General features: G+C 50.2%; 3 protein-coding genes across 5 annotated transcripts; all 3 read left to right on the forward strand.

Moving 5' to 3' along the window:
- Nucleotides 1-3815: 3815 nt before the first annotated feature.
- On the forward strand, nucleotides 3816-9794 carry gdpd3a (glycerophosphodiester phosphodiesterase domain containing 3a). 3 transcript variants are annotated; one of them, XM_056610769.1, is made up of 11 exons: nucleotides 3816-3901; nucleotides 4699-4858; nucleotides 6268-6310; nucleotides 6519-6654; nucleotides 6751-6796; nucleotides 7079-7197; nucleotides 7519-7608; nucleotides 7954-8087; nucleotides 8516-8575; nucleotides 8849-8900; nucleotides 9259-9794. In XM_056610769.1, the coding sequence occupies exons 2-11, from the start codon at nucleotides 4720-4722 to the stop codon at nucleotides 9397-9399; spliced, it is 960 nt and encodes a 319-aa protein (XP_056466744.1). In that variant the 5' UTR covers nucleotides 3816-3901; nucleotides 4699-4719; the 3' UTR covers nucleotides 9400-9794. The 3 variants fall into 3 exon arrangements, with proteins under 3 accessions (XP_056466744.1, XP_056466738.1, XP_056466730.1); XM_056610763.1 differs by lacking the exon at nucleotides 3816-3901 and adding an exon at nucleotides 4314-4454; XM_056610755.1 differs by lacking the exon at nucleotides 3816-3901 and adding an exon at nucleotides 4314-4434.
- A 711-nt stretch (nucleotides 9795-10505) lies between these two features.
- Nucleotides 10506-15594, forward strand: ypel3 (yippee-like 3). Its single transcript, XM_056611274.1, has 5 exons — nucleotides 10506-10894; nucleotides 11936-12054; nucleotides 12490-12533; nucleotides 13546-13654; nucleotides 14054-15594. Exons 2-5 carry the CDS (start codon nucleotides 11938-11940, stop codon nucleotides 14141-14143), a joined length of 360 nt encoding a protein of 119 aa, XP_056467249.1. The 5' UTR covers nucleotides 10506-10894; nucleotides 11936-11937; the 3' UTR covers nucleotides 14144-15594.
- Nucleotides 15595-16146: 552 nt separating this feature from the next.
- LOC130405848 (V-type proton ATPase 16 kDa proteolipid subunit c) lies at nucleotides 16147-21347 on the forward strand. The gene is made up of 3 exons (XM_056611114.1): nucleotides 16147-16387; nucleotides 17573-17756; nucleotides 19383-21347. The coding sequence occupies exons 1-3, from the start codon at nucleotides 16315-16317 to the stop codon at nucleotides 19585-19587; spliced, it is 462 nt and encodes a 153-aa protein (XP_056467089.1). The 5' UTR covers nucleotides 16147-16314; the 3' UTR covers nucleotides 19588-21347.
- Nucleotides 21348-24819: the final 3472 nt, after the last annotated feature.

Genomic DNA, 24819 nt, shown 5'->3' on the forward strand with positions numbered 1-24819 from the left:
CCAACGCCCCCCGTCCCGAGTCCCGGGGTCTGGCCCGTGCTGAGCGGAGCTTCTGCTCCTGTGCTTCTGCATCACCGGCGCTCAGCAACACGGGCTCCTTGGCATGTGATGATTAAAATGTAAACCATCAGTAGCTGCTCCAGGGTCAGAGGTCGAGAGCGGGGGTCCTGCTGACCACCCCGGCTCCTCCCTGGAGCGCAGCGCTTTCTCCTCCCAGCAGCAGCAGCCTCGGTGTCTCGGGCGAGGACCCCGCCCGCTCCATCCTCCATATTTAGCTTCTGCTTTTTTTAATTAAAGGTCCTCGTTGACTTTCAAATTGTCTCCAAAAAAATCAAGCGTCCTTTGAAATGATTTCCATGGCCTGGGGGGGGGGGGGGGGGCGTGGCCAGGGGCCTGGGGGCGGGGCAGGGGGCGGGGCATGGCTGGTGTTACTTGAATCTAAACTACTTTGCATTATTACAGTACCGCTTAGTAATTCTCTGCCATATCTATTCTGATCATGCCACTTCTGACGCTACCATAGAGGGGAGAAGAGAATCAGTGTCCGGGGCGTTTTGAACGAGAGGAATATTAGTTTAGTGACGGCTGAGATGGGGCAGTGAGCAGACTGAGAGACAGCGTACGGAGACTTCTTCCCCCACCCCCCCCCCCCCGGTTCAAACCGGTGATGTGAGACTCCGTTCCGCCGCTGTGCTCCTGCTCGCTCCCTCCTCCCTCCTCCCTCGTTTCCTTTCGCTATTCGATAGCCGTTGTATTTTTCTTGTAAAAAAAAAAAGAAGAAGAAAGAAACGGACAAAAAAACGACTAATCTTCAGACTTTGTAATTATGTTGGCATCGTTCAGACCTGTTTTCTGTAGCCAGCGCTGAGGCCGGCTGGCGTCTCTCCGCCGCGTCGACGGCTGTGCTCCCGAGTTCTGCTTCGTTTATCTCCAGTGTGAGCTCATCAGGCCGTGCGTCCGTCTGTCCGTACGTCTCCTCCCGCTCACCTCACCTCCATGTTAATGTATAGTCTCCTCCCTACAATCTCTCATCTCCCACTCGTCCTCGGTCTCCAATCTCGTCTCCTCCCTCCTGTCTCCTCCCTCTTCCGTCTTGTCTCCTGTCAGTGTCTCTTCCCTCTTCCGTCTTGTCTCCTGTCAGTGTCTCCTCTCTCTTGTCTCCTCCCTCCTGTCTCCTTCTCGTCTCCTGTCTCCTCCCTCTCGTCTCCTGGCTCCTCCTTCTCGTCTCCTGGCTCCTCCCTCTCGTCTCCTGTCTCCTCCTTCTCGTCTCCTGGCTCCTCCCTCTTGTCTCCTGTCTCCTCCCTCTCGTCTCCTGGCTCCTCCCTCTCGTCGCCTGGCTCCTCCCTCTCCCTTGGACCGGTAGCTCTGTTCATGTTGCTTCCCGCTCCCCCTGTTGCCGGGACGATGGCCCGGCCTTACCCAATCTCAGAGCGTCTCACGTGAGATGGTTTGATCCCATCCCGGACCTACGGGCTCCCGGGCGTCACCGAACCCCCCCTCCCCCCGTCACCATGCTTCACTCAAAGGGCTGCTCCATCCCCCCCCCCCCCCCCCCCCGGGCCCCTTCAGCAACGGCCATCACCAATTGGAGCATCAGCTATGTGTGTGTGTGTCCGTCGGGGGGGGGGGGGGGGTGTGTGGGGGTGTGGGTGTGTGTGTGTGTGTGTGCGTGTGTGTGGTGTGGAGGAACTGGTCCCAATCTGACGGCTCAATCAGCACACCTGCACTTTGCCTTAGCTTGCTCCCTTCTCTCTCCCCCCCCCCCCCCCCCCCCCCCCCCCCCCCCCGACATATGTCTGTCTGTCTGTGTGGGGGTGTGTGTGTGTGGGGGTTGGTGTTCTGTTGTTAGCTCTCTGGTCCTCTTATGTCTCTCCCCGTCCGTCTGTCTCATGCTTGGGGGGGGGGGGGAAGAGATGAAGGGCGTTTGGGGGGGGGGGGGGGGGGGGGGGGGAGTTGATGATGAGGATGTTGTGCGACGGTTAACAGTGCGCTGACACACCTCGTAGTGGCGTCTCCAGGTGTGTGCGTCTCCCCGCTGTGCGCTCCAGAGTTGTGTTTGACTGCATGAGCGTCTTTCTCTGGACTAACGCTGCTTACTCCCCGCCCGGCTGACACACACACACACACACACACACACACACACACACACACACACACACACACACACACACACACACACACACACACACACACACACACACAGCATTTGTGTGGCCGATTGCACTTAAAGACAGATTTCTAAAGGCTTACCTGATGCAAGGTCCGTTTCCTGATGTGGTTTTAAACGTTCTTATTAATGCTGTCGTTGGTGGGGTGTTGTCTTATTTTTTTTCTTTTCTTACACAAAAAGGGAGTTGTTAAAGTTGTATTTCTTTTCTGTTTTAATGATTAGTTTTTATTTAGAGTCTCATTTCTCTTATGGGTGTGTAACTATAATTGGCAATGTTTCAATCTTTCTATATTTTCCCCCTCTGGTCTTATAAGGAAGTTTTATTCTAAGAGAATATGATTTGATTGTCAAAGATGAGTTCTAAAGGGTTATAGTCTGTATATTCTATGGTTATTATACATATATTAAATAAAAATCCTCATACTGTTATCGCTGCCTGGAGTTAACTTTCTCTCGCACTCACGGATAATTTACCTCGAACTCGACGTTTAAGGGAAATGTTTTTATTTATTTTAACCTTTTATTTAATCAGGCAAAACTCATTGGGATTATCTGTTTTTCAAGTGAGCCGTGTGCAAGAGGGCAGCATGGAAAAGACAATACATGTCTCATATAAACAATACGCACAACTTACACACAATTAAAAGACAGTTAGGGGGACTTCAAGTAAGGATTTATACACAGTCCCGGGGGGCGTGTCCCGGAGGGGCGTGTCCCAGCAGTGGGCGGTCCCGGAGGGGCGTGTCCCAGACGGGGGCGGTCCCGGAGGGGTGTGTCCCAGCAGGGGGGTGTGCCCGGAGGGGCGTGTCCCAGCAGGGGGCGTGCCCGGAGGGGCGTGTTCCAGCAGGGGCGTGTCCCGGAGGGGCGTGTTCCAGCAGGGGCGTGTCCCGGAGGGGCGTGTCCCAGCAGGGGGTACAGGCCGCAACACGGAGGCCGGGTTCCCCCTCGACGACCAGGAATGTTCCCCACTAAGCTCTCGCCAAGGAACGCCTGCGCCTTCACGTCGGGACGTAAATCAACTTCGATAAACTTCAAGAGACAAAGTAATACTCTTAAAGTTGTGTTTATGGGTCGGATTAGCCCAGGAGGTCGAGCAGGTCGACTCTTAAGCAGAAGGTTGCTAGTTCGATCCCCAGAGTGTCGAGGTGTCCGCCCTGAGCGAGACGTGTGTCCCCTGAGATGTGTGCATGAATCTGTGAATGTTGGGCAGTATTGTAAAGTGCTTTGAGTGGCAACCGGTTACAAAGGCGAAGTATAAATGCAGTCCATTTATCATTTCAGAGAAGAACTAATAGTCATAAACTTAACGAAGCCGTCGGCTACCACTGAGGTGACAAAATGATAAAACACCTGCCATGAGCCAACGGATCGTGACCAAGGTGAACGCGTTGGAGCCGTGCGACCGTGTCTCTCCGTCCGCAGCGCTGCCCCGCCGGGACTGAGCTCGGTTCTAGAAGCCTCCAGGCCGAGTTCCACCGTTCAGTTCATTCACCAGGCTGTCGACCGCACAACAACAGAGAGCCGCAGTACTATGCTGAGGCTGCAGTCGGCTTTCACCGGCCTGTCCTACTGGAGAGCCCAGGGTCAGCTCTGGGTTTACAGCCTCCATCCGCCTGGCCTCTCCCTCGTCAAACACGCTGCTCACCTGTTCTAAGAGAAACACCTTCCCGCTTCACTGAGGGTCCAGCAATCATTTACCACTGCTGTTTCTTTTAACCACGCTGACTTAAGGTATGAGTTTTGACATGATTCCCGTTCTGTATCGAGGCTTATGGCTGCGGGAGCTCGTTTCATGAACGTTTGAGCCCCAGTCTTCAGACGTCCAGAGGAAAGCGTCTCGCACAGCAACACATCAGCCCGGTCTCAATCGAAACCCCTAAAATAGAGAGAAACTACATGGTCGTACACACAAGAGGGAGAGATGGAGAGAGAGAGAGAGAGAGTGATAATGTGATTGATAGGGAGAGATACTGTGAGTGACTGAGAGAGATAGGGATAGAATGGTCTTACATTAACAGATTTTACAATCCGTTGGGACCTGCCAGGACACACACACACACACACACACACACACACACACACACACACACACACACACACACACACACACACAGGGGAGAGCGTTCTAGGCTGACTGGGACCTGACTCCTCACTGCGGTTTTGCCCCTCAGCGGTGGGAGAGCTTTCCAATAACCGGTCGGACCGGCTTCTGACATCCTCTCTTTCAGGAGAAGAAGAGAGTTTCAACATTCTTCAGCCTTCAGGTGACTTAGTGAGCGGGGAGGTGAGGCGCTGGTTAATGTTTAGAGGTTACTGGTTCGGCACGGAGCTCCACTCGCTGCAGATCTCTCTGAGCGCCGGGCGTCTTCAGCACGTCTGAATTCTGTGGTTTCATTCCTGATGTTTGGCTTCTGACCGCCGGCCGGACCGACCAGCCGCCAGCAGGGGTTCACCTGAGCAGCCTGTTCTGTATCTGTGTGTGTGCGTGTGTGCGTGTGCGTGTGTGTGTGTGTGTGTGTGTGTGTCAGCGTGCCCCCCGGTCCCAGAGGATGAGCGGGCTGCTGTTCCTGGTGTTCCCCGTGCTGGGCGGGTACGCCCTGACCTCGCTCTACCTGCTGAGGAACCCCCAGCTGCTGCACCGCAGGAAACGCACCGCCTTCCACAGCCGACACATCTCACACCGAGGAGGTAGGAGGGGGGGGGGGGGGGGGGGGCACGGGGGGGGGGGGGCTGGTCTGTCTGCTGCAGAGGGATCTACAGCCAAGAGACTGTAGAGGAGATCCTGTTAGCTGGAAGGGGATTGCGGGCGGGAAAAGATACGTTGTGGTGTTTGGGAAGAGACGGAGGTGAGCTGAGGAGGAGGAGGAGGGGGGGGAGGAGGAGGAGGAGTGGAGGGGGAGGTGGAGGTGAGGTAAGGTGAATTTGGAGGAGGAGGTGAAGAGGAGGTGGAGGAGGTGGAGCCGCTGGGGTTCACACGGCACCTCGCTCACTCCTCTGACCCAGAGCATTAACAAGGCAGCAGACCAAACGCTCACTAAGCCTTCTTCCGCGGTCCTGAGAATCTACTGGAGGTCAGGGAGTGAGACGGTCTCTCTTCTGAGGGAGTGAGACGGTCTCTCCTCTGAGGGAGTGAGACGGTCTCTCCTCTGAGGGAGTGAGACGTCTCTCCGCTCAGGGAGTGAGACGGTCTCTCCTCTGAGGGAGTGAGACGGTCTCTCCTCTCAGGGAGTGAGACGGTCTCTCCTCTCAGGGAGTTAGACGGTCTCTCCTCTCAGGGAGTGAGACGGTCCTCTCAGGGAGTGAGACGGTCTCTCCTCTCAGGGAGTGAGACGTCTCTCCTCTCAGGGAGTGAGACGGTCTCTCCTCTCAGGGAGTGAGACGGTCTCTCCTGTTGGTCTGATCAGTTCCTCGCGCCCCATGCGGTCCTCCGAGCAGCTCAGTGGACCAGCCACACATCATCAGGCTTCAAGCCTCCTTGGCTGCACAAACAGGAAGGGAACACACTGACCGCCTCCCTCCGTGAAGCTCAAAGTCCTCCCCGTGGTTACACAGAGGAGCTGTCACATGGTCCAGAGAGACGCAATCTGGTTGGTCCACTTGGGCCCTATATTCTGTTTATTGTATTTAGTCTGCACAAATGTGAGAGTACAAATCGGGCTCCCTGTGAGGCACTGTAGCAAGACATATTACCCAGAGTGCACTGTTCGATGAGAGTCAGACGCAGGCCTTGGTCCTGTAACATATCCCATGAGCCCTAGCGAGTGAGGGGGGAAGGGGTTAGGGGTCCATGTCTTAAAGGTCCCATGGCATGCCACCAGGTGTGGTGTGGCTAGCCGTTACAAGCCGTTTTGGGATTCTGACCCTTATGACATCACAGGTGGGCGTGTCCACCTAGATGTGTGCTGGATTGATCAGTCTACCAGCCTACCCAGTGGACTGTAGCAAACGTGGCTCGTCTATCCGTCACACGTCGAGGTGGACACGCCCACCTGGTGGCATGTCATGGGACCCTTACCGTCGTACCTACCCACCCCCTTCAGCCCCCCCTGTTACTGCAACATGTTCATCGCTGGCTTGTTGTTGTTTGTCTCCTCCAGGATGCGGAGAACGGATCGAGAACACCATGGAGGCCTTCAAGAAGTCAGTACGCACACACGCACACGCACACGCACACGCACACGCACACTCACACACATGGTTGGGGGTCACCTGACGGAGCCGGTCTCACCTTGGTCTATTCTCTCCTCCCTCCTCCCTCCTCTCTCCTCCCTCCTCTCTCCTCTCTCCTCTCTCCTCTCTCCTCCCTCCTCTCTCCTCTCTCCTCCCTCCTCCCTCCTCTCTCCATCAGCTCAGAGGGGCTGGGCACGGAGCTGATCGAGCTGGACTGTCACCTGACCGCCGACGGTCACGTGATCGTGTCACATGACGAGAACCTGCTGAGGCAGACGGGCCACGACGTGGACGTGTCCTCCCTCAACCTGCAGGTCAGAGGTCACTCGGCCCTTAGGTCAGAGGTCACTCAGCCGAAGCAGCAGGCGTCCTCACCTTCAGTGTCTTCATGATGCGTGTCTCTCTTGTAGGACTTGCCGCTGTATAAGGAGAGGCTGGAAGTCACGTTTAACGCAGGTTTGTGGGATTTATCTTATCTTCATATTCATGTCTTCATTATCCACAATATGGGCGAGGCAGTCTGTTTCATATGGGACAAGTGTGTGTGTGTGTGTGTGTGTGTGTGTGTGTGTGTGTGTGTTCGTGTGTGTGTGTGTGTGTGTGTGTGTGTGTGTGTGTGTGTGTGTGTGTGTGTGTGTGTGTGTGTGTGTGTGTGTGTGTGTGTGTGTGTGTGTGTGTGTGTGTGTGTGTGTGTGCACTCCGAGCCTTTCCTGCTTCTGATTGGTCCCCCTCCTCCAGGTCAGGTCAGCAGCGGGGCGGACAGGAAGTTTGCCCTGCTGGAGGACCTGTTCAGGAAGTTCCCCCGCATGCCCGTCAACGTGGAGATCAAGGAGCTGAACTGCAGGCTGATCCAGAAGGTACCAGGAGGGGTGGGATGATCTTCCCGGGCACTGGGTCCTTCTCGGCCCCGGGATGACCCAGAGAATGAGTGTTTGGCTCCTGGTTTAATCAGTCAGTCCCTCTGGACGGCAGCATGCTGAGCCAGGAGGGTTAGCTCACCTAACCACGCAACGAGCTGGATCTCCTCCATCTCACTCAGATATCCCAGTCTCTAGAATCTATACTAACTGTAAGAGTGGCTGCTGCGGGTCCTGTACTGAACAAAGAGAATCCCACTCCATCATAGACACTGTGTGCGCGTGGACAGGGAGGTGAAGTCTCTCCGGAACTCTCCGCAGGTGTCTGAGCTGGTGAGGCGCTATGGCAGAGAGCCCATCACGGTCTGGGCCTCGGCGGACCACAGCATCCTGAGGACCTGCAGACGAGAGGTGAGCTCCGCCACGGTCGACCCCCTCCGGGACTCTGCCGTCTGGGGGGGTTAGAGACTCAGCCTGAGGGACCCAGCTGGTACTCACAGGCTCACACGCTCCCTCCCCCCTCCATCCATCCCCCCTCTCCCTCCTCCCTCCCTCCATCCCTCCCCCCCCTCCCTCTCTCACCCCTCTCCTTCCCTGCCTCCCTCCCTCTCTCCCTCTCTCACCCCCTCCCTCCTCCCTCCATCCCTCCCTCCTCCGTCCATCCCTCCCCCCTCTCCCTCCTCCCTCCCTCCATCCCTCTCCCTCCCTGCCTCCCTCCCTCTCTCCCTCTCACCCCCTCTCTCCCTCCGTCCCCAGAACCCCTCCATGCCGTACAGCTTCAGCATGAGGCGAGGCGTGCTGCTGCTGCTGCTGTTCTACAGCGGCCTGCTGCCCTTCGTCCCTCTGGGCGAGAGCTTCCTGCAGTTCTACCTCATCCCCGTCATCAACAGGTGGGTGTGGTTCACTTATGGATCATGGATTCATCTCTGTGTCTTAATATGCTAAATGAAGGGGGAGGCGACGTCTAGCAGCTTCACCAGATGATCTCATGCTCATCTTTGAATTTCTGTGTGTGTGTGTGTGTGTGTGTGTGTGTGTGTGTGTGTGTGTGTGTGTGTGTGTGTGTGTGTGTGTGTGTGTGTGTGTGTGTGTGTGTGTGTGTGTGTGTGTGTGTGTGTGTGTGTGTCTGTGAGATAGACATCCCCACCCTACACATTCCAACTGTTAGCAGTGCTGTAAACAATCTTCACCGTGTGTTTTTATTGGTTATCAGGTCTGTGCTGCTTCAGCTGTGAGAAGCTGATTAGGTGAACGTGTGTATGATGTATATGATGCTGAAATGTTCTCTCTCTCTCTCTCTCTCTCTCTCTCTCTGAAGGACGTTCATACCTGAAGAAAGAATCTTGAAAAACAAGCTGGTTCTCCTTTTTCTAGAGAAGTAAGTGCTGAGCTATTGTGGTTTTAACCCCCACTCCTCCACACTGGTTACAATAACCTGGTTACCATAACTTCATCTGGTTTCCTCACCAGTCTGGGTTTCCCTTTGCGTGTAAACACACTGATTGATCGAATCGGATTCGAGTTTTACGTTTTGCTTTTCCTTTGAAAAATGCATCGGGAAAAAGGGCCCTGGGTAACAGTTGCTCCAGCCTTTAAAAGATAAGTGAATGGTAAAGAAATATAAAGACTCAAATCATCTCCGTCCTCCTAGGCTGACGATGAGACCGAGCCTCTTCAGACACCTGGCAGCCCGCGGGATCCAGGTAAGAAAGATGTCTGATCTCTCTCTCTCTCTCTCCCTCTCCCTCTCCCTCTCTCTCTCTCTCTCTCTCTCTCTCTCTCTCTCTCTCTCTCTCTCTCTCTCTCTCTCTCTCTCTCTCTCTCTCTCTCTCTCTCTCTCTCTCTCTCTCTCTCTCTCTCTCTCTCTCTCTCCCACCCCCTCCCTCCCTACCTTGCTCCTAAAGTACACAGGTTCTGGATTTTTTTCTCCATTAAAATATATATTTTAAAACCGTCCAAAACAGATCTAAAGCTCCTCAGAAATGCAGGGTGTTGATTCATGGTTCAATGCTGGACCTGTAATTATTACTTAATGCTTAATGGAAGGACTACCTGCTGCAGGTCCATTTGTTTGTTTGCAACGAGGAGCGGGACATGGAGACGGCGTTGGGACTGGGCGCCACGGGGGTGATGACGGATTACCCCACACGTCTCACCAACTTCCTGTCCCGCCTCAGACCGCAGGAAGCTGACCCACGCTGACTCTTCTCCGAAGGAAGAAGCTAAGCACGATGCTAAGCTAATGCTTAGCAGAAGTAGCCCACCTAAATGGGTACATGCTGGTTTGGATGCTTCTGAATAGAGTTCAACCTAGATGAATAACGGTGAAATAAAACAATGTTGAAAAAGAAAGCACAAAGACTAAAGGTTCCTTCTTTTGATTAAAACTAGTTATTCCCGCTGTGCGGGTTTTAGTGGGGGTTCTGGAGTACAAAGGATGCACCCCGTGGTTCGATGGGAATGTGTACTGGTTTGACTGGTTGTTTTGAGGGTTGGGCCTTGATGATTTTCTGATAAGAAAATAAATATGACGTCATTATGGATTTTGTTCATATTACTTATTCTAAGTTCTGTGGCGCAGTTGACCTATAGAACATTAATAGTTAAATTTATAGGAGAAGAGTTACAAACAATCTGAATTATTTTAATAATCCTGTCCTCATTTATTCTGTTTATTTAAAGTTTGTATTTCCATAAGTACGTAGGTAATGACCTTTTCGAGTCTAGCAATCTGGTGAAATGAGGGACACCTTCTGTTGACCAAAGAGGCGTTTATGTGCACAATATAATGGATGTCTTCTGAGTTTCCCCGTGGTCAAAGTCTGCACACATTACTGTGATAATAATCAACCAGCTTCCTGCTGGAACAAAGCAATTCTTTTTCTTACTGGGCTGGCTGTGCATTGCAGTGCGACCAGTGTGTTTATACAGTAGGTGTGAGCTCATTAATCGCTGTTAATCTCTCCAGCGCTGACATTACTTCTCCTATGACCACAGGAACAGAGTTCTGTAATGTTCTTTAACAAATGAGCATACCCTACTAACAATACCAATCTATCTTCAATTAAAAAACATTGCTTTTGTTATCCGTGCTTTTATCTTTTCTTGTATTTAAAAACACAAATTATTTGGTCGTGCAGAAATAATACTGTGCAGGTGAAAGTTTCACTCCAATATTTTCAGACTGCTGCTCTTTGTACCTCCGAGGCCATAACAAGACAAGCATGTGAGGTCCGCTCTCATTGGTTGACCTATATTCCGTCTATCAAATCTTCGAATGCTATTGGTCGGCTGAGATGTGTTTTGCACTAGGTGGCGCAGACGCACTTCCGCCAGTCTGTGTTTTGGTAAACAAGGATATTTTTTTCTCCCGCCACGGCCGCGAAAATAACCTTTCTCGAGCGAGACGACGTTGAAATATTAATTAAATAACGACATCGAAGTGAGTTTCGAGTTGGACCAGATCTGTGAGCCAGGGGTGTGAAGGGGCTGAGGGATCTGTTGGAGGGATCGACTCCCGAGCGATCCTTTATGTGTGGATCCGCAGCGCATGGTCTGCCCCCCCCAGGAACAAGCAGCTCCCCGCAGGGTCCCCGTGTTTCTCCAGACGGCTTAACAGTCCATCGGATGACGGTCAGCTAACCCACGAAGCCCCACCGTGAAGACCCCACTATCCGGGTGAAGACCCCACTATCCGGTCAGTAGGAAGCGAACAAGGAACCTCCTGCAATGCGCATCTGACCTCGCTGCCTGCAGCAGGGAAACAATCCACCCCCGTGATAGATGCTAGATGTTGCATGCATGTCGGAGCTTAGCTACAGCACATATCGGAATTAGTTATGACATTAAAGCATGGAGGGGGGTCTCATGTGACCGACTGTTGTTGTGTTGGAGACGAGATATTGACTTTGCAGGGGGTCGCATCGCATGCAATACAGTAAAATGCCACAAGGGAAATGTACTAATCCGGGTTTCGCAAATTAAAGTAGACTAAAATTAGACAGGCTCATGCTCTTATAGGCTGTTGTAACAGCCGCTCGACCAGGAAGACTTCTCGGTGCATTTTGAGATTAAGGTCGTGTGGCAGTCGACCGGGTACGAGTATTTTCACATAGGCAAATACGAGCCAGTTGCACTTACAGATAGGAACCCTTTGTGATTAGACTAATGGATGTGCAGAACAGTGTTGTGTGGTACCGAGGCCTAAAGCTGGTCTGCTAGGATTCTACTCTATTACTACGGGTGAACTGTTTATAAAGTTGGAGAATTCCCAACATTTACATTTAGTGCATTTATTCAATGTTTTGTTCCGGTCAAAGGGGTACTTTGATGAAAAATCAGAACAACTGTCATAGAGCATTGCGATGCCTTTTCAATGCCAAGCATATGATAGATTGATCAGGTCTTCAAAAAGTAACATTTACATTCAGGGCATTTGGCAGACACTTTTATCCAAAGCGACTTACAATAAGTACGTTGATCAGAAGAAAGAGAAACAACTATATATATCTCTGTCGGTACACTAAGGATGTTCATAGAACCAAGTGCCGAGCGCTAACATTTGCTGGGTTAACCCATTCCCCGTACACAACAGAGATGGTGAGGATAACAACTCTTTTTGTTTTTGTTTTGTAAAAAAGACTAAAGACCCTTCATCAAGAAGTCTCCGTTCATTGGCCCGTGTTTCAGAAGGCTCCGAGTGTCATGTGATGGTTATCCTCTCTCATCGTCTCCTCAGACATGGTGAAGCTGACCAAGGCCAAGACCTTCCAGGCCTACCTGGACTCCTGCCACCGTCGCTACAGCTGTGTCCACTGCCGCGCACACCTGGCCAACCATGACGACCTCATCTCCAAGGTCAGTCGCCCTCGCCCCGCCGCACAGCCTTCTGCCTGACTCCACGGAGAGTAACCGTCGTCGTGGAAACACGCGGCAGACCGGCTGCCAAAACCTCAGCTGCCTCACTTAGAGTGTGCGATGTTGATGATGATGATGATGATGATGATGGTGGCACATGGATGTGCTGCGCTTAAAGCTGTTTGTGCACAGGCCCAATAACCCCTTCATCCCGCTATGCCCTTCATCCAGCTCACCCCTTCATCTAACTAAAAACGAACCCCTTCATCCAACTAACCTTTTCATTCAGCTGACCATTCCACATGTTGGCCAGCAGAAGAGGTAACCCGACCTCCTTGAAGAGCGGCGATGTGTGTGGCGGGCCCACGTGCCACGGCCGTGTTGAGCGTCATGTTTTCAGTCCCACGGTTGTGACCTCCTCTCTGTCTTCTCCAGTCTTTCCAGGGGAGCCAGGGACGAGCCTACCTCTTCAACTCTGTGTGAGTATCTCAGCTGCTCGCTCCCTCCCCACACCTTGTCTGTAACCTGTGAAGACTCCTCTGGGTTACCATGGCTACCTCGAACCGTGTCTACGGGTGAGGGAGGCGGGGCTGTGGGGAATTCTGTGATCCACACCTAGTGAAGATAATGGAACTAGCGTTCACCCCGACCCACGGGGTCAAAGTCCACCATGCCTGGAGGGTTTGTCAACCCCTGTCTCGTGATACTCACCAGCGAGGGTGTCTGTGAGAATAGACGAGTGCTGAATGCATTCTAGTGTCAACATGACGCCACAGAGCCCGGCGGGACAAAAGAACGACTCCTCTTTGGGAGTCAAATTCCCTGAATAAAAGTCATTCTCTAACATGCATGCCTTTTTATAATCGCCTAGAAACCAGCAACATTTGTAAACAGGGAATCTATAGTTGGAGCTTTATTTAGCTTTTGTTTACGCAACCAAGGTTGCGTAACAGAATGGACCTTGAAGTGAGATGTCAACTCCAGTTAGTCAATCCCTCCCCGGGACAGCAGCCCCCTCCCTGTGTCAGTCCCCCCCTTCCTGGGTTAGTCACCCCCTCCCTGTGTCAGTCACCCCCTCCCTGGGTCACTACCCCCCTCCCTGGTTCAGTACCCCCTCCCTGGGTCCGTACCCCCTCCCTGTGTCAGTCCCCCCCTTCCTGGGTTAGTCACCCCCTCCCTGTGTCAGTCACCCCCTCCCTGCGTCAGTCACCCCCTCCCTGGGTCAGTACCCCCCTCCCTTGGTGAGCCACCCCTCTCCCTTGGTCAGTACGTCTCTATTCGAAGGACCCTCCGTCTTCCAGGACAACAAATGTATTGTGAAAGAATGATTCATTCCAGCATTCTAAATCAATCAGGGTTTTGACGGCGAGATATTCTGCTTCTTGCGAAACGACGCTACTGTGTCAACAAGAGAGAAAGCGAAACCAAACACAAACAGAGGTGAACAGTAGACCGAGCTCTGTCTGAGGGTGTTCTGTGGGCCCGTTGCAGCGTGAACGTGGGCTGCGGGGCGGCCGAGGAGAGACTGCTGCTGACGGGGCTCCACGCTGTGGCCGACATCTACTGTGAGAACTGTCACACCACCCTGGGCTGGAAATACGTGAGTGGCGCCAGGCCGCGCGAGGGCGGAGCGATTTGGGGAAATAATCCAATTGGGATTTATTTCGACCAATATTGCAATTGTGATTTAGTATGCGATTTTTCTTTTTAAAAGTTCCTTATGATCCGTATTATTCACCCAACAAGCATTATATCATTCTAAAGTATGAACAACAGACCATTGGAATCAGTCAACATGATTCCTGTTTCCTTTAGGACAGGCTTATGTGTAGAGATGAATTGATGCATGAATTGATATAATTACATCTTTATTTAGTAATAATGATATTATAACATCTTTATTTAGTGATAATCGTCCAGCCCTAGAGTACAGCTGGACACCCTTTCAGTCTTTGACCCAATGTTCTCCACCACCTTCCTCCCCACCTTCCCTCCCCAGGAGCAAGCCTTCGAGCTGAGCCAGAAGTACAAAGAGGGGAAGTTCATCATCGAGCTGTCCCACATGATCAAGGACAACGGCTGGGACTGAGGGCGGGGCCGCGGGGAGGCACGCCTCTCGCCCCCACCTCGCCCCCTCAAAGCTCCACCCCCTTCGACCTTAAAAAAAGGGTTTCAGTGTCGCTTCATCAACAGCTCCGCCCACAAGCCGGCGCTCGCGCCATGCCCCGCCCCCTTTCACCTCCTACAGCTTTCCCGAGAGTAGCATGTGATGCGAGATATATCTCTATATATATATACCCTTTCACCGTCCATGTGTATTGTATAGTCCAACGACCACCGGAGCACATTTGCTTGTCTTGACCTAATTCAATAGTATCGCTGGGACCGGGAACCACGTGGAGGCCAGTGAGAGAAAGACCGGGTGATGGAGACACACACACACACACGGTGTGTGTGTGTGCGTGCGTGTATGCATGTGTGTGTGCGCGTGCGTGTAGAGTGGATAGTCTCACTCTGCGGGAGTGACGTCATCTAAGGATTTAAAACATTGAATCATTTAATCTTCGTACAAGCTGGATACGAACGCAGGCTTAGCTTCTGTTATTTAGCAGGTGCGCTTGGTGGTGCACCTCTTCAAAGCCCGCTGGGCGGATGTTGGATCCACCTGGGCGATCGTGAGCAGGTTCACGGAATATTCTGTCGATTCTCCTTCTTTCTTTTTGCATTGCTGTTTTGTAATCAATTTTTTAAATCAAAGTCTATCAAAGAAATGTTAAACGTTGAGGTCTCTGCTGCGGCTGAGCCGACGTGGATGGGGAGGGTCGTCTGCCCGTGGGAGACCTAGTAGAATGAAGTGTTGTCCGCTGCAGCAGGGAACGCGCTCACAGCCTCCTCTGGGGACATCGAAAATAGAACTCTTTTACTCTTGTGTTGATGTTGTCAATCATAAGTCATGTGAGTTACATAACATGGAGAGCATTCACCTGATTATGTTAAATCGGTAAGACTGCAAATGTTTGGACTTTAGCATATTTATGTTGATTTTTAATGTCGGCTACATTCATTAAAGTGGATATTTTAACCAACACTTTGTTTTTCATGGGATTTGGCAGGCGTGGAATATCTGATCCTGTGTGACAGTACATTGATTGTCCAGCAGAGTTCGCTGTTCGCCTGCAGGTCGTGAGTCCAACCATTGACTATAGGGATGGCAATATGTGGATCGCTGCAACATACGAATAATATGAATGAGATTAAATATAAAATGATATACCTTTATACATCGACTATTTTGCATGTTGAATTAATCGATTCTAAGGTGATGGAATAATACGAATTTTAAATTGTTAGAGACGGAAAAGACAACGGGATTTTAAAGTCTGAAGAGATCCTGAAGTCCCATGATACAGCTCTGGTGAAGTCCCATGATGAGCTCCATGATGGAGCTCCTGGTGAAGTCCCATGATGCGCTCCATATGGAGCTCTGAGCGCCTGACGACAGTCATGGGAACACCGTGTAGAACTCATCCTTCCATGAGGTCCCCCAGCATCATGTGTTACCTTTGGAAAACCAATGTTCCCAGTTCCACAACGTTATTTTCAATATCTGGATAGTGGCATCAAAAATACACAATGTAATTTGTTTTTGTGTAAATCCACCGCTATTTAAAGAAGCACAATAGCGCCATCTAGCAGGAGTCGACGGGTACAATAACATTTGACCTCTTATATCGGGAAGATTATAACGTCACTATGCTTCTGTGTACAAACCCACATAAATGGATGTCATCTCAAATATTTGTAAGGTTATCATCCTGGCTGGTTATAAACCTATTTGATGCATATCTGCACAGTATTCCGATGCAACATTTCAACTACAAGCAAGTGACATGCAGCAGAACATACCAACTCGACCCGTCCAACCATGAACGAACCAACTGCTACCTACATGTACCACCACGTCCAAACCTCATGTTCATCTATTCGTCCGTCGGTCAAACACACTGGAACGACACAGAAATCAGGTGAAGCAAACAGGCGAGGAGAAAACACGACTGTACTGATATCGGTCCCCTCCGTGTCCACCACATGGACTCGTCCAACATAACGGATCATGTGACTTTTTCCATTTCGCCATTTTCCTCTGGTCCACCGGTGGTCTGTATCAGCTGTTCGTCTCTCCTCTCCTAGCAGCTCGGCGGCCGTGGGACTTCAGGACGGACACGACTCACTCGTAGCTGAACTCCAACCACAGAGAGAATGTCTTCCTCCAGCCCCGAGTACGCCTCGTTCTTCGCCGTGATGGGAGCCTCCTCGGCCATGGTGTTCAGCGGTGAGTCTCAGCCTTCTCAGGGCCTCCTCGGCCATGGTGTTCAGTTGTGGGTCGGAGCATCCTCGGGCCTCCGTGGAGCCTCCTCGGCCATGGTGGTCTAAGGATTTATTCTGTAATTGTAACCTGGGCTGTGTGAGATGTCCTGGGACGAGAGCGTGTACAGGAGAAGATATGGCTCTGGGTCCCGGTCGGAGGTGATTATTCAGATGCAGGCTTACTGTCACTCGCACACCTGCCGGCGATGAGGCGGGGGAAGGGATCTGGTCCATCCTGTATTCGCGGCTCTCGGCCTCGGAGACCTCACGTCGACCTGTACGGTTATTATCGGTCGGAGGTCATAAAAGGCATAGGTCTATCCATGTGGCATGGACAATTGTGTTAAATGGTTCACCGGGTGAATGGAGACGTGAAGGCTGTCGACGTCAGGCCTACTGGGCGAGCCTCCTAGGCCCCCTCACGTCCACGACTCGATTTGAGCACCTCATTTGGAAATGGGTTCTTGTGCTTGAATGACATCTCAGACCGAAGGCTGTCTCGTTGATCAAGTGTAGAATGGGGCCGATATAACGAGCGGGTTTGCGTGTCGCGTCGCTCGCAGCTCAAGGCGCCTGTCCACGTGATCACGTGCGGGTCCAGAGACGCGGATTATGAGGCAGACTACATCGAGGAGTAATAAATGAGAAACGATCCGCTTTTGCAGTTGTCCTTTTGCCGTTCAGTCATTGTGCTGAGAACAGCCCCTTGGCTGGCCGCGGGTCACATGTTCCCATGGTTCCACGGTCCCGGTAAGGCTCCTCCACAGGGGGTCACGAGACACGCAGCTTCCCACCGAGATAGCCTACCTTTTAGATATTAAAGCTTCTGTTTGTACGTTGATCTTTTCACCCTCTGGAAGAGGACATTACATTACACTATCCCAATTGTTTCTGTACTGGTCCAGCCGCCCTTGGTGCTAAATAGACTGTGGTGTCTCATGTCTCCTCCGTGTCTGTGTCTCTCCCGTCGCTCTCCTCCGCGTCTGTCATGGGTCTCTCTCCTCTGTCTCCCGTCTCCTCCTCTGTGTGTCGGTCTCGTGTCTCTCCTCGTCTCCCTCTTCGTCTCTGTCCTCTGTGTCTCCTGTCTCTCCTCCCTGTCCCTCTTCGTCTCTGTCCTCTGTGTCTCATGTCCCTCCTCTTGTCTCTCCAGCCCTGGGCGCGGCATACGGCACGGCAAAGAGCGGCACGGGCATCGCGGCCATGTCGGTGATGCGTCCGGAGCTCATCATGAAGTCCATCATCCCCGTGGTTATGGCGGGAATCATCGCCATCTACGGCCTGGTGGTGGCCGTGCTGATCGCCAACAACATCGCTGACAACATCACCCTCTACAAGTAAGAGTGCCCGCCAAAGCCCGTCCATGAGTCCGATACGCGAGTCCAGGGACTCATTTCTGAAACAAGTCCTTAGTGTAAAACAAGGCTGGAGGTCTTCAATGCAAGGCCCTGGGCTGTAACAAGTGGTTACACACAGACACGCCTCTTTCTGTTCAACTGGTGGCTGGTGTACTGTATTAAGTGTGCTGGGTGGAGGTGGAGTTCTGTAGTGCGAAGATGTACTGTAGTTCACAGCATGTGCCACCAGAGGTCAGTCTTTACAGGTGGACCAGCCAGCTGGTGTCAGAAAGATGGCGACTGCAGTTACAGGGCTAGTTATGCAATGTAAAGATTGAAGTGTATCAGGCATTTAAATGAATACTTATTACCCATAGGATAGGGATGGGAATCTCTTGGCACCTCACGATTCAATTAGATTATGAGGTCAACGATTCGATTCTAAAACGATTATCGATGCATCTCGATGCAACACTTTTTTTAATGTACATTTCCATGCGTGATTTTCAAAAATATATGTATTATACATCTGGGTTTGCTAATCACTTCCTACTTTTGTGATGATCATTTAAGACATCAACAGATGAATTAACTTACCCAATATTTTATTAGAGAAAAAGCTTTTGTCACAAAGATGACTTTCTATGAACAATGCAATAATCAATGCAGCTTGCATTCCAACACAATATGGAAGTATGTAAAAAAAAAAATACTTCCATATTCTAATCTTTGTTTTCTATGTCATTAAAGAAAAAGCTGCTCTTATTAGAAGGAGTTCTTGTGCGTAGGCTGAATCGCAATTGTGTCAAGACAACTCAGATTGGCCAATACACACTTAAGATAAATTAAATCATTTTAAAATGATTCCTCTCTGGCGAACAGAATGTTGCAGCAGGCGAACAAATAAAAAAAATTGGATTTTTTTTAAAATTCCGATTATTAATTTATCTGCATCGAGACGGATTAGTTCTAGAGAGAATCACGACGCATCGAAGAATAGATTATTTTTCCATTATTACTTCCATCCCCTGCAGCTTTTAGGAAGTATTTTTTACACCAGTAACATCATATACTATACCCTCTGATATCTCTGTATATATTTATATCTTGTGACATTCAGAAGGTATAAAATACTGGACGAGTCTTTTGAAAACATCCTGCTTCCTAGCCTCTAACATAATGATGTGAACCCAGTCTCTTAAGGGGACCACACACCTCCTACACTCAAACCAAAGGCAACGTGCCTTTATCAACCACTCCGTTGCCTCTCGTCTGACCCGTTGGGCAGAAAATTTGCGAAGACCACTGCCAACTACACAGTAGCGTGTACGTTCTGCAGAGCTAGTCTCGCACATTGCGCTGATTCACTGGTTGTGTGCTAGCACACACGCGTCTCGATGGGTCACAGTTTTGTGCTAGCGGCACACAACGGTGACCTGTCAAGACGTGTGCTGCTAGCACAAAACCACAGGCTTCAATCCTCGGATGCAAACGCTCTCAGACTTTGCATGTTGAATCAGATACCGGTTCGAAAAGCTTCCAACACAGCTGAACACACAGCGGCTTTTACATTAGGGTGTGACCCCCTGTTTCTGTCGTCCGTCCGTCCCCCCCCCCCCCCCCCAGGAGCTTCCTCCACCTGGGGGCCGGTCTCAGCGTGGGCCTCAGCGGCCTGGCCGCCGGCTTCGCCATCGGCATCGTGGGGGACGCGGGCGTGCGGGGCACGGCCCAGCAGCCCCGGCTGTTCGTGGGCATGATCCTGATCCTGATCTTCGCCGAGGTCCTGGGGCTGTACGGCCTCATCGTGGCGCTCATCCTCTCCACCAAGTAGAGGCTCTCCCCGCCGTCACCCATCCCACCTCAACGCAGCAAGAACAGACGGGAGACGTCCACCTCATTCCAGAACAGCCCTGCGGTCTGTCGGGCGGCGCTGGGCGGCGTGGTCACCGGCACCACCCCCCCCTGGGTGGTGTGGTCACCGGCACCACCCCCCTGGGTGGTGTTTCTGCTGCCCCCGTCCGTCGCTGGCGTCAGGCCTTGTACATCTCGATGGGCGCTTAAGTATTGGCCGGGTTTGTTTTGGGATGATGTGTAGGCGGTCTCCGAAAGATTATGGTGTGTTCTTGCCTGTACAGTGGTCCAGATCCTTCCATCGTGAGTGTAGTTGACCCCCCCCCCCCCCCAGTCAGTGCTGTGAGTGACTATGTTACCCCTTCTCTCTAGCCTTTTCCTACTCCTTTTTGTTCTGGTTATCATTCTAAATGTCTGAAGAGTTGGCTGTACCAATCACGCACATTCTTTTCCTTTTTCTATTCATGGTGTTTTTTTTGGGACCATATTTAAATCACATTGTGACCTGTCAAGACATTAACTATTTTTGTTTATTTTTTCACTATTTATGAATTCTAAAAGATTTTGAATTGTTAATGAAACTGTTTAAATGGACATAATGTTTATTGAATACCCTATATGCATATCCATATATAAATGATCTGTGTATAGTTAGGTGAGATGCACTCTGGGTAAGTGTTCCAAGTGCTTGATTTGCTCTGAATGTTGTGTGGTCTATTTGAGAAGTCCAGGTGTGACATACAGTACAGTTAACTGCATTTGTTTGTTTGTGTGTTTGTTCTACCAGATCTGAGTGTGAATATACGGTGTGCAAGTGGAAAATGATGTTTATGAATTTGACATTCTCCAACACTAGTACCGTTTACCTGTAGTGCTGCTGTCTTGATTTCTGTTCAAGGTGAGAGCTTGCTGCTGGCCTATGCCTGTCAGATTTCCAAATAAATCTCAACCTCCTTAAGTCTGATGGTTCAACATTGTCTCTGGAAAAGTATTGCAACACACCAACTGATGAGTAGTTCACTCATTAGTCCTTTCAGACCTTTTCCTTGAGTTGATTTCAGAAAGGGTGTAATCTTCCTGCAGGTTGATAGAAGATCTTCTGGGGATGAGGAGGCTCTGAGAACCCCACTGAGACCAGCTGACGACGCAAACTCAAACTGAGTAGGTACTGGCCCGGGACCACGTGATGGGGGAACCTGCTCTGAAGAGCCCCACACTGGCTTTCCCGTGATCGCACGCATCGTACTTTAAAGCAAGCAAAATACAAAAGGCCTCTTGACTTTCTCAAATACAAAGTTTAAATCAGGATAGGTGGTATGAAAGTACTTATATTTTATGAAGTAAAACCATTAAAAGTAAAATGTGCCCAACAAGCCTGACGGTAAAAGCAAACCTGAGTAAGAAGAAAACTGCCCGGTCGCCTGGGAAGCCCAGTGATGGAGCTTAGGGCGAACCCAGCCTAGTGATGGAGCTTAGGGCGAACCCAGCCCAGTGATGGAGCTTTGGGCAGTCCCCAGCCTAGTGATGGAGCTTAGGGCGAACCCAGCCCAGTGATGGAGCTTTGGGAAGTCCCCAGCCTAGTGATGGAGCTTAGGGCGAACCCAGCCTAGTGATGGAGCTTAGGGAGGCTCCCCAGCCTGTGGATGGAGGTGAGGGCAGTCCCCAGCCTGGTGATGGAGCTTAGGGTGAACCCAGCCTAGTGAAGGAGGTGAGGGAGGTGCGCTGGGCGTCTTGTAGACGCGGTAGAGCTTGCGGTCCTTTTGTACCGTCGAGTGGATGACGGGCAGGTGGTGAACAGCACCTCTGGAGTGGACTATCAGACGGCGGCTCCTTGTGTCCCCGCCGTCCAGAGACAGGCCGGCCCCGTACATGCCCTCCTGCTGAGTTGGGCCCACAGGAGATGGTCGCCGAGCGGTCAAACCTGCTGTTATCAGTGAGTACTCATGACAGCGTTGGTTTTGTTATACATTATTTTATTTTTTTATTTAGCATTCTCTAGAAACTAAAGGGCACCGGGGTGGGGAAAGTGGATTTTAATCAGCCGTTGATTAAGCGGACCAGTTGAGTGGAACTTACTGAGTGATCTTATGTCGGAAGTAATCAGCAACTTCAACTTTAATGGGACCAGGCAGTGACTTTCTCAGTTGCCCTGTAGCAGTGACTTCTGTGTGTGGTCTGCTGTGTTATATTGTTCTCTGCAGGTATGAGCACGGCGGGACATTGTAAGGTTAGACACTTACTGCTGGGATGCTTTGATGTCCTGTTTGATCGGTTTCAGCTCATCGCTTTGCCGAGTGACCGTGAGCGAAGTTGTAGCCTGTGTGAAATGTGCCACACACCGTAGCCTTAAGGCCTCTACATACCTCCGGATACGGACACTTTCGTCCGGTCCCGGAGGTGTTTCGTCTTATCTATCTATCTATCTATCCATCCATCCATCCATCTATCCATCTATCCATCTATCTATCTATCTATCTATCTATATTATTTGTATATACTTATATTATACTATATACCTGACATTTTTATTTTATTGTTTATTGTTATTGTTCCCACGAAACACCTCCGGGACCGGACGAAACTGTCCGTATCCGGAGGTATGTAGAGGCCTTTATGCCGCGTTTCCACTGCAGGGTGCGGAACGGATCGGATCGCAAAGGTGTGGTAGGGAGGGGGCGGTATAGCCCAGCTCAGTTACTGCGGTCAAGTGAGCAGCTATTCGTTCATCCACGGTTAAGCCAGCCGTCACACAAAATCTTCGTGCGCCTTTACTCTAAACATCCTTTGGTTGGTATATCGCAACGTTTACAAAATAAAACCCTTCACCTACGACTGCGGTCAAAAGCAAATACTATCAAAGGAAGTGTACGGCCGTTGTGGTATTTACTTTCAAAATAAAAGCCCACCAAACATTCCAATCTGAGACATATTACAAATGATTTTGGATTCGATTTAAAAGAAAATGCCCTGTTATTCCATGCTCATTTCACTTCAGGGTTATAGTTCACGACCCCATAGGGTCACCCAAGAGGTTTCAGAACATTCTGATGTGGAGTTTAAAAATAAAAGCCCACCAAAAATTCCAATATGAGACATATTACATATGATTTTGGATTCAATTTAAAAGAAAATGCCCTGTTATTTCAGGCTCATTTCACTCCAGGGTTATAGTTCACGACCCCATGGGGTCACGCAAAAGGTTTCAGAACATTCTGATGTGGAGTTTAAAAATAAAAGCCCACCAAAAATTCCAATATGAGACATATTACATATGATTTTGGATTCAATTTAAAAGAAAATGCCCCGTTATTTCAGGCTCATTTCACGTCAGGGTTATAGTTCAAGACCCCATAGGGTCACCCAAGAAGTTTCAAAACATTCTAATGCACATTTCACACAGGCGAAGTTGTAGCCTGTGTGAAATGTGCCACACACCGTAGCCTTAAGGCCTCTACATACCTCCGGATACAGACACTTTCGTCCGGTCCCGGAGGTGTTTCGTCTTATCCATCCATCCATCCATCCATCCATCCATCTATCTATCTATATATTATTTGTATATACTTATATTATACTATATACCTGACATTTTTATTTTATTGTTTATTAGGGGTCCAAGCCAACAGGTTGGATCCCTATTGTTTTTGTAAGGATTTTTTTTATTATTATTCCCCCCTAGAAGTGGGTCCACAGCCCAAACCGTAAATGGTGCCGACACGCCAATTGCATGACTAGATCCAGGGCCCTGAGTTCTAAGCAGACGACAAAATCCAGACACGCCGGCCACTAGGTGGCGCTATACCAAGGAAAGACGCGTTTGGGGCTATAACTCCCACACCGAACCTCCCACATTCAAAACCTCGTACACACAGATTCACTGGAGTCTGCTGCATCTTTTGGCATAGGCCACGCCCATTTGCGTCTATAATTTTTTTTCGCAAAATCGCGAAAACCGCAAAACAGTTTTTTCGCTACTCCTCCCACATTTTTTGACCAATCAACACCAAACTTTGCACACGACATCTTCAGACGCACACGCAAAGAAATTATCGGACAGTTTTTTGATCCGACCTTCGACGACGAAACGATAGCATTTTGAATATTGGTATATTAGCTAAATTAGACGTGGAAAATCAAAAATCCAGAAAAATCCAAAAGTAGACATCGGAACGAGTCCAAATTTTACAGACATGTTGGTGCTAACCTTAATGTCGTTCAATAAAATTTTCGGAATATTTCGCCATTAGGGGGCGCAATAAACGAGGAAATTGTATATCTTCTTATTGGCCAAAGGAATGTTCTTCAAACTCAAAGGAAACCATCAAGGGGCAAACCCGAGTCTATATAAAAAATATGGCCAAGAATTATTAATGTGGGCGGGAGTTATTTGGCAAAGGAAAATTGTCTTTGGAAAATTTCGCCACAAGGGGTCGCAAATAAACGACGAAATAATATATCTCCTAACTGGCCAATGGAATGTTCTGAAAACGCGTTTTAGGCTATAACTCCCACACCGAAGCTCCCACAGTCAAAAACGTTATACGCACAGATTCACTGGAGTCAGCTGCATCCTTTGGCATAGGCCAGGCCCATTTGCGTCAGTATTTTCTTTATGCAAAATCGCAAAAACAGCTAAACTGCCTTTTCGCTACTCCTCCCACATTTCTTGCCCAATTGACACCAAACTTTGCACACGACATCTTCAGACGCACACTACAAGAAATCAGCAAAACTATTTTGATCCGACCATCGTTGACGAAACGGTAGCGTTTTGAATATATGTTTTGCGTTGCAAATCAGTAAAAACTATTTTGATCCAACGACGACTAAACGGTAGCGGAAAATGCGTTTGGGGCCGAAACTCCCACACTGAACCTCTCACAGTCAAAACCTTTATATCCACAGGTTGTTCACGGTAGCGTTTTGAATACTTGGTTCGCGTTGTGCCGGCGAAATGCACATTTCTTGTCGCGTTGTGCCGGCGAAATGCACACTTCTTGGACCCCTGCATAACTGCTTGCAGTTCTAGTTGTTATTGTTCCCACGAAACACCTCCGGGACCGGACGAAACTGTCCGTATCTGGAGGTATGTAGAGGCCTTTATGCCGCGTTTCCACTGCAGGGTGCGGAACGGATCGGATCGCAAAGGTGCGGTAGGGAGGGGGCGGTATAGCCCAGCTCAGTTACTGCGGTCAAGTGAGCAGCTATTCGT

The sequence above is a fragment of the Gadus chalcogrammus genome, chromosome 2 (assembly GCF_026213295.1).
Source record: "Gadus chalcogrammus isolate NIFS_2021 chromosome 2, NIFS_Gcha_1.0, whole genome shotgun sequence".
In the NCBI taxonomy this organism is placed as follows: domain Eukaryota; kingdom Metazoa; phylum Chordata; class Actinopteri; order Gadiformes; family Gadidae; genus Gadus; species Gadus chalcogrammus.